Source organism: Callospermophilus lateralis, chromosome 3, assembly GCF_048772815.1.
Source record: "Callospermophilus lateralis isolate mCalLat2 chromosome 3, mCalLat2.hap1, whole genome shotgun sequence".
Taxonomy (NCBI): domain Eukaryota; kingdom Metazoa; phylum Chordata; class Mammalia; order Rodentia; family Sciuridae; genus Callospermophilus; species Callospermophilus lateralis.
Window position 1 is genome coordinate 28719639 of NC_135307.1, and position 14215 is coordinate 28733853.

A 14215-nucleotide genomic window follows, 5' to 3' on the forward strand; every position below is an offset into this window, starting at 1 on the left:
TTCTTTTACGTTAACCTAGTAGAGATGAAGGTGTTGAGAGTTCCCTTGTTCTGTCAGTTCCGGGCACTATGTAATCCCAGCACTTTTCTTTTTCTCTTAGACCTGTTCTTGTGTGTATATGTTTTATCATCATAGTTTAAAAGTAAAATCTGTTTGGATTGGGGAACTATAGCACCTGAGCAGACTGTCCTGCAATCTCTCTTTCTTGTCCCCAGCCATCACGGCTGAATCCTGCAGTACCATGTGCTGGGAAGGGAACACCGTTGACTCCTGCCTGTGTGTGCAGCACTCTGCAGATGGAGGTGGAGAGATTGCAGGGTTTGGTGTTAAAGTGTCTGACTGAACAACAGAAGCTCCAGGAAGAAAACCTCCAGATTTTTACACAACTGCAGAAGCTGAACAAAAAATTAGAAGGAGGGCAGCAGGTGAGAGCATTGAAAGAATCATTCGGTTTCTGAGTCTTTTTTTTTTTTTTTTTTTTTAATCACAGAAACAAAACACCAAGCACTGGATACATTAATTTTTTTGCAAGTCTGTACCTTTCATGGTGTAAATTTTGTAATGAATCCCAGAAGTATTGGACCTTGTTCAGGCACCTGGATTGAATCAATGTCATCACCTAACTTCCATTGTGTGTGTGTGTGTGTGTGTGTGTGTGTGTGTGTGTGTGGTTTTTTCCCTGTTTGTTGTTCCTATTTGCTTTTTTCTTTTACTTTTATTATGAAAGATGTTAAGCCTCACATTTCCTAAAATAAAGATATTCATTGTCCTAGACAACAGTATTTTTATTATCACACCTAACAAATTGACACTAAATAAATATTCTCAATTTCATGTAGTACCCCACTGTGAAATTTTCCTAGTTTTTCCACAAAAATGCCCTTTATCAGACTAGAATTGAGTCAGGAAGACCACATTGTATTTGATTGGCCTTGTTTTAACCTAGAACAATTGCCTACACCACTGTCACTACTTTAAATAGTTTCATGATGTTGATTTTTTTAAATAAATTGGGCCAGATGTTTAAGTGTCCCATGTTTTAGATCTGTCTTGTTTCCCTGGGGTATTATTTAATTTGTCCTTCTTTCACTGTGTCTTTTCTGAAAACTAGAAGTTGGATTTAAGGTTTGATTAGATTCAGGTTAAATGATTTGGGAAAAGCACTTCACAAATGATGGTGTTTGTGCCGTCTTTAAAGAGCCCTGGTATTGCTGCATATAGACTGTACTCTCTAGGAGAGGAGAAATAGATTCAGCCCTTGGCTTTGTTATTTATTAACTAAATGTGTTTGGACTCATTACTTTGTTTCTCTGAGCCCTGGTTCCTCACCTAAAGAAGAAAATAATATGGCCAACTCTTGCCTGCATCCCCCGCACAGGGCTACTATGAAATGTCTTCCTAGCAGAGTGGAGATAAAGGTCAAGTGCTTTGGGCAATCTATTGCCAGGGGAGAGCCATGGAAGTTTGCAAAGCCAAACCAAAGCCAAACCTGGCTACCATACTGAGAGAAAGACCTTCATGTAACTCATGGATGGCTTCCCGAAACCCACCCCATATCAAGGATTTTCTTTATTTTTTATTTTTATTTTTTTTTTTTTGTTGTTTTTGGATTAAATGAAAGAATGCCTCTGAAAGTATTTTAGAAAGTAATATATACATTTGAGGTAAGATTGACAGCTCTAGTAGGCAGGAAGATCATTTTGTCCAGGACTGTTTCAGTTTTAAAACTGAGTTCTATGTCCCAGGAAACCCTGTAGTCCTAGGCAAACCACAGCAGTTGGAACCCTGCCTGCCACAAATGTAAAGATATGGATATTTTCCAAGTTGGTGCCATGAACTTCCTACAAAAATGTGGATACAAACCTTTGGAGACTAACATTGAAAACAGTCCTGAATTGCTGGGACCCGATGGCACTGTTGCTAATGTGGAACTGTTTTCTCTGGACAGGTGGGGATGCATTCCAGAGGAACTCAGACAACAAAGGAAGAGATGGAAATGGATCCGAAGCCTGACTTAGATTCAGATTCCTGGTGCCTTCTGGGAACAGACTCCTGTCGACCCAGCCTCTAGTCTCCTGAGCCTATATTGCCCCCAGGAAACTGGGATCCAGAATACTTCACAGCACACCTACCGAACGCAGAGAGCAGCTTTCCTGGCTTTGTTCACTTGCAGACAAGGAACGCAAGGCGGAGGCTCTGAAGCACTTTCCTAGTACATTTGGAGAGTGGCATTGCCTTTTAGATAGGATCTAGGAGTGATTTTATTGTTTTGGAGTATGGAAGGGCCCTGTGGCCCTAGCTTTGTCACCAGTGACTGCCATAGCAGCAGCAGCTCCGTACCTCATCTGTTGATCCCCCCTTTGAAGAGGAGACACGGTGCTCACTTTAATCGCGCTGGTAGCAGCTCATATCCCATTTGTCATTTTCATCGTTGATCGGAAGCTGCCATGGGAATTCAGCACCAGGCATTGCACCTCTGGGTGGGGGAGGAAAAAGTGTGAAATGGGGGCAAGCTGGGACCATGTGTGGCCCACCCAGGTTCCTCTGGAGAGTGGCAAAGTATTCTGAGCCCTCTCAGGAGCCCAGAGTCCAGGAAAATGTCTGGTGGAGTCAATCTAGGGTTTGTTTTCAGAAAGTTCAATTACTTCGTGCAGCTAAATGCTTTAGGAGGAAAAGTGGGCTTAGAATGCTTTTCCTCTGAGGGTTGATTGAAATGTCTTCCGTGAGGAGTAGACAAAGGGCAGGTCCCGCCTCATCACACTGCTGGAGTTTCAGGCTGTGGCCAGTGCAGGGTGGGATTTCCCAGCTCTGAAAGACGCCTCCGAGAGAAGAGGTGTCTCAGAGGGTTCAGTGGGGGCAGTGAGAAGAGCCTTAGGAAAATCACAAGGAGTGCCTCCATCAGTGCCACTGCCTGGTGTCTGAGAGGCATCAAGGTGACACTGAATCTTCTACACCTGGGAAGCTTTTGTGCCTCTGCCTTTGTGGCTCTCCGAGGCCTAATCCCTTCCTGTATGTTTAGTCAGTATTTTTCCCCTTTTTGGTGTTTTTGAAGCCATGTCATAACCAGTGAATCTGAATCATCTTTCTTACTTGAGTGGCCCAAAGCCAGCACCAAACCCTGGAGGTCCCAGAAGCCTAACAAAACAGATCGAACCTGCCATAAGAAAGGAGTTTGGCTGTGAGCTCACTTGTGATGTGCCTTTGTAGACAGGAGCAAGAGAAATAATGTCTTGGAAGAACAAAACTCCATATAGATAGTTCTAGGCAAGTGTTAGATGGTGCCCATGAAGATGTAGGCTTTGGGTTTCCACCAAGTCTTATAAAGTGTTCCTGTTTTGATGGAACTGATTTGATGGTCTTACATCCTTCCTCCCTACAAGTCACAAATAGTTTCGTTTTCAAAAACCAAACAGATCTGTTAAATATTGCAGGAGGGCCTGTGTAAGGGAAAATCTGCCATTTCCCTAAAATTGGTGGTATAAAGGCTGGCGCTCAGAGAAAGTCTCATCTCTGGGGATGGGCAACTCTGTCCAATGGGATCCTCTTTGGTTTGATGTCCCATTGTTTTCTCAATTCTGAGAAGAATAGTACATTAGTACTAATGTAGTCACTGAAGCCTTTTCCTAAAATAAGGAGAAGGCCAACCCTGAATTAAGGTTACAAGGTCTGAGGGTTTGCTATAAACCCTGACAGTTGGTTTCGGTTCATTATAAATGCAGCATTGGTTTCTCAAGGACTGACTGGCCTCTCAACGTTCCTACACCCTGATGCTCACCATTTCAGCAGGCCTGAGCAGCAGGGCTAGTTTTGGTGTTCATCATGGAGCTGGCTTCTGCTCTGGAGCTAAGGGATATGGGTACGTTGCTGAGACTGTGGGGTAATGGTGAGTGTTGAAGGGGGCTCAAAGCCCTTGCTTTGCTTCTAGAGGAGAGTCATTCCCTAGCCGTGGAACGCATTGGTCAGTTTCTCTAGCATATTTCCTAGGGAAGTCTAGGTTTGCTAGTAATCTGGCTGAGAACCTGAGTTCTGTGCCTTAGAGACAATTGCACTTTCCCAAATTGTGCCTGGGACAACATGATTTTTCCCACCAAACAGCTATGCAAACAGAAACCAGTTCAGAGGTGGCGCCATGCGTTGAAGAGAGTGAAAGTCAAGACAGCAGAAGTGCCTTTGAATGGTTTCCTGTAGCTGATTCCCCTCTTTGTCCTGCTTTTCTTCTTTATGCGGTGCTAGGTATTGCTTTCGAGTTACAGTATAACCTGAGTTACTCCTCTATGCTGACACTGTTGCAGAAGAACTAGCTTATTGTTAGCCAGATGCTGGAAAGGTTGAGGGTGGAGTGGTTTGGCATTTCTGTTTTAAATAAACATTTAAACTCTCAATTAGTGCTGTGCCTCAGTAAGCCTGTAAATGGCCACCATCACTGGAGATAAAACACCCACATTCTGGATCTGAATCTTTGATTCCATGAATGTTTATATAAATAAATAAGTGTTCTTGTAACAGAAACAGCACAAGGAACATTGCACAGAAATAATCTGTGCTGCTTTTCCATATCTTATTCTTGCCAACAAAATCATTTCTGCTATTTCAACTTTTTTATGAAAACTTTGAAATGACAGTGCTTGTAAGTTCAGAGGAAGGAAAAAAAATAGGTTATTAAAAGAATGGTCCTTTCCTGTACTTACCTCCTTAGTCTTGTGGGGGCTTTTCCAAGTGATCATTCCAGTTTCTGTGTATAAAATTTTTCCCTCAAAGAGGCTGAGCCATATTTTGTCTCCTTAGCCTAGCACAGCCAAGTGACAACTGCTCTTGGCTAAGCATTTTGCTGAAGTCTAAAACTCAAATTTCATTTGGTTCATCATCTATTCAAAAACATTCCTAATAGGACAGTTCCAAAGTAAGGATATATTTTGGGCAAATCCATTCAATGCAGTCTCTGGGCCTCCAAGAAAGTATTAGAGATGGTAGCATCAAAGCATAGCAGACAACAGTAAAACATGTCCTTCCTGCTGCAAAGCCAGAAATCATTTATTGCTTTAATGTTTAACTATGGAAATAAATGTACTGATCATTAAACCCCCCAGAACCATGAACATAAAGAGAAAAGCTCAACCGTCAAATCTCTGCTACCTCCTGGGTAGTGTGAAGAGTCATCAATCACCTGAAAGCAAATGTTGACCAGAAGGTGCTGTCCTGCATGAAATATGAAGAAATACTATATCTGCACACACTTATAAATGAAGTGAATTTCCATGTGAGTTCCACCATGAGATTTTTCCCATAGCTTAACTTTTTGAACTTTTAAAATTTATAATGTTTACTTGGACTAAAGTTTCCTGGATAAAGTAATATAAAATATAGACATTTACAGGCAGCATTTTTTGTGTCTTCCCTCATCCTATCCAGGAAGAGACTTAGAAATAAAGTTCTTACCTCTTCTCCAAATCCAAGTCAAGCTAAATTTAAAAGACTAGTAAGTGAATAAGCAAGGTCTAAACATATAGAGATCAAAGAGAACACCAGCCATTGACTATTGTTTTTATTTCTTTGGCAATGTAAGAATGAATTACTACTGCATCCATGTCTATAGAAAGCACTCTCTACATACATATTCACAGTTGATGGGTTTTGAGGACCTTAATGACCTCATCCAGGGATCCCAATCCCAGGTGCAGGGAGGCAGATGAGGCAAGTGACACAGGCCCCACCTGCTTCCGCCTCCACTGACGGAGCCACTTTTTCTGAACCCCCCAAATTTGTCATTAGGTTGCTGGTTCGGTGTTTCCAGATTTTCAAGAGATGTTCTGTATTCCAGTTTTTAAATGTCAGATTTTAACACTGTGCAGCCAAATAATACACAGCTGTGGGACAGAACTGTCCATAGGCTTCTACTCTGTAACCATGGCCACAGCTTATTCTTGGCATCTATTGCTCTTAATGTCAGGTGTGGAACTTGGTGTATTCCTCATTAAACTCACCTGGGAAATGTAAATACTGGGTTAAGTAAATATCCATTGTGCCTATGAGCTTTCCTTAAGGACTCACTGATCTTTTTATTTATTTTTTTAAGTCCTCAAAACCCTTTAATTGAGGACCTAACTTGCACTAAGCACTCTTCTTCATAGAAAATTTAAAAGATCTGCTCCTTTTCCCTTCAAAGTTTACTCTCTAAGATAGAAATTGGACAGTGCTCTAGTCAGCAAGGACATGTGACACTATACACAGTCCCAGCTTGCTTTGATGGTAGGTTTGTTGACTCAAAGTCATTCAGGCCAGGTGTGGAGATCACCACATGCCTGTAATCATAGCTCGTAAGGATACTGAGGCGGGGGAATCACAAGTTCAAAGCCTCAGACATTTAGTGAGACCCTATTTAAAATTTTAAAAATAAATAAAAAGAACTGATGATGTATCTCAGTGGTAAAGCATCCCTAGGTTCAATCCCCAGTAGCAAAAAAAAAAAAAAAAGTCAACAACCTGATTTGATAGCCAGACGGCTAGCAGCTTCTTCCTTTTTCTTTTTTTCAACATATGAAACCCATTAGAATAAAGAACAAGTAGGGAGAAGAATAATGAGCTTCCTACCACAGTACCCTACCACCCCTACTCTGTGAAGTAAATAAAGATGTTTCCTTTATTATACAGTACAACACAGGGAAGGTTTAGGACATATTCCTGCCCTAACATCACATACTTTTTTTTTTGGCATTTGGCCAGGACCATGCCCCAGGGAAGCCAAGGATAGATTTCCATTAATAATGCCTTGTGGCTGAGACTGTGGGGTGATGCTAAGTGTTGAAGGGGACTCAAAGCCCTTGCATTGTCTTTTATAAAAGTTACCATCTGGGTGATCATGGTCCTCTGATCCCACCTCTTCTCAAAACTTCAACTTCTTGCAAGAGCCAGAAGAATTAACAGAAACCACACACATACCATGACCAAAAGGTACAACCAAATACAGGCACTTCACTAGTACAAACTACAGTCTGGCTTGCAAGAAGACAGCTTTAATGTAGGCTGCTCGCTGTTCTGTGTCTTCACCCATCAGTTCCTAGGGCAAAACCATAAGGCAAACAGTATAGAGATTTTAATTTAGTGGGAAGTTGGGTCTTCCTCCTGCCTCTTGCAGCCTAGCATTTGCTCTTATTGTTTCTGGCTCTGCAGGCAATTCTAGGTTATGTCAAAGTTTTCTTTTTATCTTTATATCAAATTATTCTACTTCTGTTCATTGCTGTAGTAGAACCTTCTTAACTACTCAAGGATGTTTCCATTATTGCCTGCTCAACTATAATGCTTCTGTGGAGGTGGAGGACGGTTCTTAATGGTCTTACACTTTGGAATGTGTCGCTCAGCCACTTTGGGAGCAAAGTGGCGGCTACAGTGAGGACACTGAATATAGTCTGGATTTTCTGCAGGCAGGATGGTATGCAAGTCTGAGGGTTTTCCACCTTTGGCAATTATCTGCTGGATCTCCCGTGCATGACGGAGGGTATGGATGAAAGATTCGTGCTTCTGCCTCCAGTTGTTCTTCCGAGGAGGTTCAACCTATAATGTAAAAAGAAGACTGGTCCTTCAAAGTAGTGTTTGTCTTATCTCCTTCCTGAGTCTCCATGTGAATGACAGTAGGAAATAAAAAGGGTGTTTATCTACACGGTCAAAGAGAACAGAAAAGGAGCAATTGTGATAACTCATTTGTCAGAATGGAGGCATAGACCAAGGGCCTGCAAGGGAATATAATACTAGGAGGCAAGTCATTCTCAGCAGAACACCTGAGAGGATCAATGCTTGAAAGAACCAGGCAAAGGGAAGCACGGAGATACAGGGATGAAAACATGCCGGACCCCAGGGCTCCCCCCCTTTTGAACATCCAACACTCCCAATAACCTCACTTAAGAACAGGGTTTTTTTCCTCTGGAGAAATTGAACTGGATGGATTTCAGACTCAGGAAGTCCAGACAGGGTAGAGAACAGGGTTAATCTTGGGCTTGAAAATGGGGACTAGACTAAGTGCAAGGATATATATAGCAAATTGTGCAACTGTCAGCCTCCACCCCACAACTCAGCTCCCAGAGTAACAATCACTTTTGTGTTCTCTTAGGGAATAGGAGCGTTCTCTGAATGCACCAAGCAGTGCAGAGAAAAGCCTCCAGACCGACCTTGGGGCACCCAATTATAAGATTCTGCTTGATAATCTTAACAAGGCCCCTAGTCAACAAGGCCTATGTAATCATAAATATGAATGGACAGCCAAAGACCACTAGATATTTGATGAAAGCTCTAACAAGGAAAAGACCCCCCCAAAATGTAAAATAAAGGAAACAGCAACAAGAAGAAAACTTTTTACAGAAAAACATCAATAAAATGAATCTTAGAAGAGAATGTGTTCATAAAGGAATCTATTAAAAAGCAATGACCCTAGGCTGGGGATGTAGCTCAGTACTATGGCATTTGCCTACCATGCATGATGCTCTCAGTTCAACCCCTAGCACCACCAAAAAAAGGGGGAAAAAATCAGGAACAATCAGAGAACTAGACCTATTATATATGAAAACTCTCATAGCTAAACCTAAAAATTAAGTAGAAGTATTATAAAATAATGTCAAGAAAATTCCTTGGAATGGGAAAATAATTCAAAATAGAAACTAGAAAAGATTAGAAAACAGGAAGTCCAACATATGGCTAACAGGAGTTCCAAAAAGAATAGAGAAAGCACAAGGAGAAAACTATCCAATAAATAATGCAATTAACATTTTTAGAATTGAAGAGTACAAATCTTGAGACTGAAATGGCTTTCTGTGTATCTAGTATAATCATCATAATTTCATCTGTAGTATTTTTTTTTCCTTTGGTGGTTCTGGGGATTGAACCCAGTGCTTTGTGCATGCAAGGCAAGCACTCTGCCAACTAAGCTACATCCTCCCAACCATAAAATTTCATAATAAATAAGATCCTGTAAGCTTTCAGAAAAAAGAAAGAAAACATTTCATATAATGGAGCAAGAATCAAAATGGTGTTAGATTTCTCAACAGTAAACACTAGATGCTAAAAGCTAGTGGAAAATATCTTTAAAGTTCTGATAAAATCATTCTCCACTTAGAATTCTGTACCCAGCCAAATTGTCTAATAGGAGTCTATTGTATAGATATTTTCACTCATTCCAAGACAAAAAAAAAATTTATCTCCCGTGAACATTTCTTAGCTTTCAAAAGCAAGAAAAAAGAAGGCAGAGGATACTGAAAATAGAGGATCCAACACAGAAGAGAAACTAAGAGAAGTCCCTCCACCCAAAAAACAGGTCTGCACCAGGCCTGGAAAAGAGCCAGTCCAGACTGAAGCAAGTGGAGAAAGAGTAGAGGAAAGGGGATTTTCAGGAAAATAAAACTGGTGCTAACATTATGAGAGGTGTTTGAGCACTTAAGAAAACATAAACAGATGTCTGACATCAGATGGATCTCTTAGGAAAAATAAACTAGAGATAGACATGTGGAAGATGAAGGAAATGAAAACATAAGTCAGTTTTTAACTCGAGGTACATGTGGACAGGGGCAAAATTTGTTCTCTCATCAGTGAACAAAATGTAGATGGTCAGATAAAAAGCCAACTAATGAATTAAAACCCAAAATAGTGATTCAGCTACAGTGAAGGAAAAGGGGTGGAAAAAAAGTAAGGGCAGTGGAAATAGGGTATTCTTATGGAATTTTTGCAGTTCCATAAGAAATCACCAGATAATGCAGAATATTGGAAAATCAAGAAAATAATCATATTTAGGATATGTAAATGTTCTAAATATGATATGCATATCAAAAGAACCATGTAACAGAAATGAGGGCTGGATGAAAGGTCAGTGAAGGATACCACTGATCTACACTGCAGATGAGTACTATATGATTTTTTAAATGCATGCAAATATTAATTAAAATTAATCTTTAAAAGAAGAAAAATAGAGGTCAAAAAGCTCTTGATAACATTGAGAAATACTACCAAAGAAAGAGAAAGGATCCATTAAGAAAGTCTCTTACAGAAACAGAGAAGGCGGCAAAGGAGTCATTTCTGTCTTTTAATTATTTGTTATAATTAATTTTACTCAACACTGTAAGCACAAAACACAAAGATGTGTGTGTGGTTCCTGTCCTCAAATGCTGACCTTCCAGTAGACAAGAGATACAAGTAATATAAAGATAAAAGGATATCCGGAAAATCATTTGTTCTTGGGAGTGCACTAGAGGAATGACAGCTTCCAAAGGCAAAGCAGTCTGGAATAAGCCTTGGGGCATTCTCAGGAGTGGGTCCATCTCAATCCTGTCTTGGGGTCCTCAATGCAACACATTCCCTCAAATTCGTTTTCACAAAGGTGGGGCATCTTGACCTCAGAAACCTAATTCTTTTGCTTCATTGCTACTATATTTAGGAATTTAAGAAGCACAAGATTCTTTTAGGTTGTGGCCAAAAATAAATTGCTATGGTGGGACAAAGGATTCCCCAGTGGATTACTGAGTTAACCAAAATGAAAACAAGAAAGAACAGTAACTGGCCATCCTGTCATTATCTGCTGGTGCAAAATGTTGGCTTTGTGTTGGAAGCTATATTTCAGGGAGATCATCTTTTCTGAGAGAAAAGAACTTGAATACATCTCTTAATGGCCATCATATCAATGTGAGTTTTGGAAGGGCCTCAGCAAATACACACATAAACTAGTAGATGAGAGAGGTGCCTGCACAGCAAAGAAATAAAGACAGAGGACAATTTCATTTTCCTAGAACATTAGAGCTAAATGGGGCCTTTGAGATCAATCGTATGGCCTAGGATCTCCAACACTGACAACTTTGTTTTCTTTACTACTATTTTTTAAATTCATGATCCCCAGATACTATAATTATAGCTTAACATGTTTTTGTATTTTTCTAATATTCACAAAAACTAATATACAACACTTTGTCAGCATGCCACACTTTTAGAAATATTCATATTACAAACCAAGTTGTACAACCTTGACAATCAGGTTATTTATGAGACATTCTCCTCCATATCTGTCCAAATATATCTATGAAGTTCCCCTGAACTTACTATATCATTGTCTTGAAGCCCATACATTTTACAACCTGGTTTTTCTAACAGGAGGAATTTTTTGAGAGATAACCAAAAACAGATAAACCTAAAGATCTCCAGTACAAAATAAAAATAAAAGTCCCTACCTTCAAGGTGTTTACACTCTGAAAAGAGAGAAAAAAAAATTCAAATGTAGTTGTGCTTCTTAAATTTACTAAGAAGCTAATCTAGAAAGAAAAGATAGAGCTAAAGGAGTGGTGACAGATGCTAGTCTTGGAAGGTGACAGCATATTGCCAAAAGCAAGGAGCCAAGAAAATGAACATAAAATGCTTCAAAGTTTTTCTTTGGGTGTTTCATGTTTTTAAAAGTTTCTGTGGTATAAACATGTACTACTTTTATAACCAAAAGGGCACCTATTTCTTTAATTCTAGATTTTTTTCATCCCAACTAAGATTTACATATTGGCCCTGCCACCTAAAGCTATGACCTCAAGAAAGTTACTTGATGTGTATAAGCCTTGGTGTGAGAGTGTGTGTGTGTGTATGTGTGTGTGTGTGTTTGAGTGTTTAGGATAGGTCTGAGCCTTGATGTCTGAACTGAAAAAATGAGAGATAATGTCACCATCACAGAGTTGTAAGAATCCCATGAAAAACTCCTGTCATGGTGCCTGGCACATATGAATGCTCAACAAGTATTAATTCCCACCTTCAGCCTACAAGACATATGAGTTTTCCCTAAAGAAACCGGTGAGAACATAATAGGTCCTCACAAGGATCCATATACAAAGTCAAATCCACAAGGTTTTTATTACCTTGACTGCAGCTGGCCCCTTCCAATTCAAGTACTGCTCTAGCTCCGTGCCTTTAGCCCGGGCCCTAGAGGAGTCGAACACTTTCCTCTTGGAACCCTGCATCCTGCCACAGATGACAGAGTGTCTCTCCAGCCTGAGCAAGAGAAATTTGCGTCCACAGTGGTTGCACTTGCCCAGTTCTGGCTCTTCAGTGGAGCAGCTGGAACCTGAGGAGCCTGGTGTCCTGCATGGGCTAGAACTTCTTGTGGATCTCTCCAAATCGCTGCTTGGTTCTTCCAAAGGCTGAGAGAACTTTGCCACTAATGGCCCTGAGGCTTGGTCTCGGATTTTGTTGTTGCTTGCCACCAGCCTTTCCCTTTTAAGCCTCTGGATTCCATAATCAGAGAACTGGAATGAACTAAAATTTTCTTGAGGCTGTCCCCAGGCTTCGTCCTCTCTCCTGTCTCTACTAAATACCTCTTCAGACCCAAATTGTGGGGAGAAAACAGGTTTGTATGTTGTGTTGCTGTTATCAACTTTAAGTTCCCTCCTGGGAAAGATCATTCTCTGTAGCCCTCTGTCTTCATTTCCCTTGGCCTGTTCTTTTACCTTCTGGATCCTTCTAAGTTCCTCTTGTATCTTCTTCAGCTTTTCTCTCAGGAGAATCTCCTTTCTTCGAATTTCCTCCTCTAAGCTCTCCCCTGCAGCTTCCAATCTTTGGATCTGCAGCCACTCAGTCCTTCGGAGGTTTGCCCTGGCCTTCTCCCGCTGCAAGTCAGCAAGAACAGATGAGTTCACCCCATTCCTCAAATCAAAATTGCTGTCTGTAAATTCTCTTGGCTCAGGGGTTCTTAGGCAGACATTCTGGTCCCCATCAGTGCTGGCCTCACCTGTACTATGATACTTGCGGTGGACCATGGGTTTCAGTGGGTATGCCCGGTCCACCCCAACTCGCTTTTTTGTAAAGGGGATGAAGTCCTGGTCATTTGCTTTGGGATATCGAGATTGAGAACTTGGGTAAAGCAAACCCTTTCCTTGGCCCAGGAGATCACTGCCCATGTCTCGCTGGCTGATTCCAGCATAGTGGGGATAAGAGTAGCTCCGGGCTGGTGTGTGGGTGTTCCATTTGGGTTGAGAGTAGACATTATCCAGTGCCAGTTCTTTGTTGCTCAAAAGCTTCTGCTGAAAATTGTTCTGCCCCTTCGAGGATCGCTGGGAAGAGTCACCTTGTTCATAAGGGTCTTGCTTGGCTGAGTGGAGCCCTGGAGCTTCCGTTTTATTATGTGGGAACATAACGCCCACAGGCAGATGTGGAGCCAACTGGAGACCAGCCATCCAGGGCCTGGACTGAAGCCTAGGGAAGATTTAAACCAGATACATGTGAAGAATTTGTTTGAGGTTCACTCCCGGCTGCTAAAGTAAACTGTTTCTACATTTGCCCTGCCCACATTTCCCTTTAAACTTTTCTAGGGACAGTGGAGCTGATTCTGCCAGAGATTCCCTTCAGTGAGCATATGGTGAGTGATGATCAAGTGTCAGACACTGTGTTAGGCCCTGAGGATAGAAAAACAAACATGATACAGGTGTTCCTGCCACTTAGGTTTCCTTTCCACCAATCCCAGCCTCTGCCATACGTTATTATGAAGGAGGTAAAACAGTACTGGATTGAAGGTCAAGTTTTAGACTGTGACACAGAACAACAACTTCCTCTTGCTGGCCCCAGTTTCTTCACCTGTAAACTAAACGTTTTACAGGTAAGAAAAATGAAACCCAGTGGCTTAGTGCAGAGTTCTCAGGGCTTTCCTCCTGATGGAACGGCACAGGACTCCAAGAAGCACAGAAGCCATTAGAGCCTGGTTGTCAAATCCTTTATCCAAGGAGTCCCCATGGCACAGACGGTGGAAGGGCTGTAACTTGAGAGGTGGGGGCCATTTGACCTGGCCATGGCCGGGTTTGGATTCGGAACGGGAAGTTATGTTCTGTCCAGGAGGGTCAAGCGGGAATCCTCACTGGGCACTCCGCTTTGGGGGACAAGACCTCGCTCTCCTGCTCCTAAGGCCCTCCGAAGGTCAAGGTGCTGACCCCAAGTCTCCTCTCCCTTCCCGGTACCTGAGGCTCTCGGCACCGCTCCAGCTCAGGGAAAACCCCAGGACCTAGCTTTGGAGACCAGACACTTCAGCAAACGACAGCCACGCAGGCGCCTTTAGCTGGCCTCTGTTATTCCAGTTGCCTGGAGACCTGAGCGCGGGGCGCGCCCCTCCTCGCCTCTCCCCCGTAAGTCCGCTTGGGAGGCGCGCGCAGGCGCAGTCAGCACGCGGTCCAGAGCGGCCGGGGCCAGTGGGGTGCGGTCGGTCTCAGTGTCACTTGACCCAGTG

At 42.0% G+C, this 14215-nt stretch overlaps 2 protein-coding genes across 2 annotated transcripts in view; one reads left to right on the plus strand and one right to left on the minus strand.

Annotated features, from left to right (window-relative positions):
- Positions 1 to 4382, plus strand: part of Nek9 (NIMA related kinase 9) — a 39642-nt gene extending 35260 nt beyond the window's left edge. Inside the window, exons 21-22 of the mRNA XM_076849841.2 lie at positions 216 to 425; positions 1949 to 4382. Of these exons, the coding sequence (XP_076705956.1) occupies positions 216 to 425; positions 1949 to 2071 (333 nt within the window). The 3' untranslated portion in view covers positions 2072 to 4382. The remainder of the gene's footprint in view (positions 1 to 215; positions 426 to 1948) is intronic.
- A 2174-nt stretch (positions 4383 to 6556) lies between these two features.
- Positions 6557 to 14054, minus strand: Zc2hc1c (zinc finger C2HC-type containing 1C). The gene is made up of 3 exons (XM_076849842.2): positions 13950 to 14054; positions 11862 to 13194; positions 6557 to 7548 (listed from the first exon to the last, which is right to left on the minus strand). The coding sequence occupies exons 2-3, from the start codon at positions 13173 to 13175 to the stop codon at positions 7285 to 7287; spliced, it is 1578 nt and encodes a 525-aa protein (XP_076705957.2). The 5' UTR covers positions 13176 to 13194; positions 13950 to 14054; the 3' UTR covers positions 6557 to 7284.
- Positions 14055 to 14215: the final 161 nt, after the last annotated feature.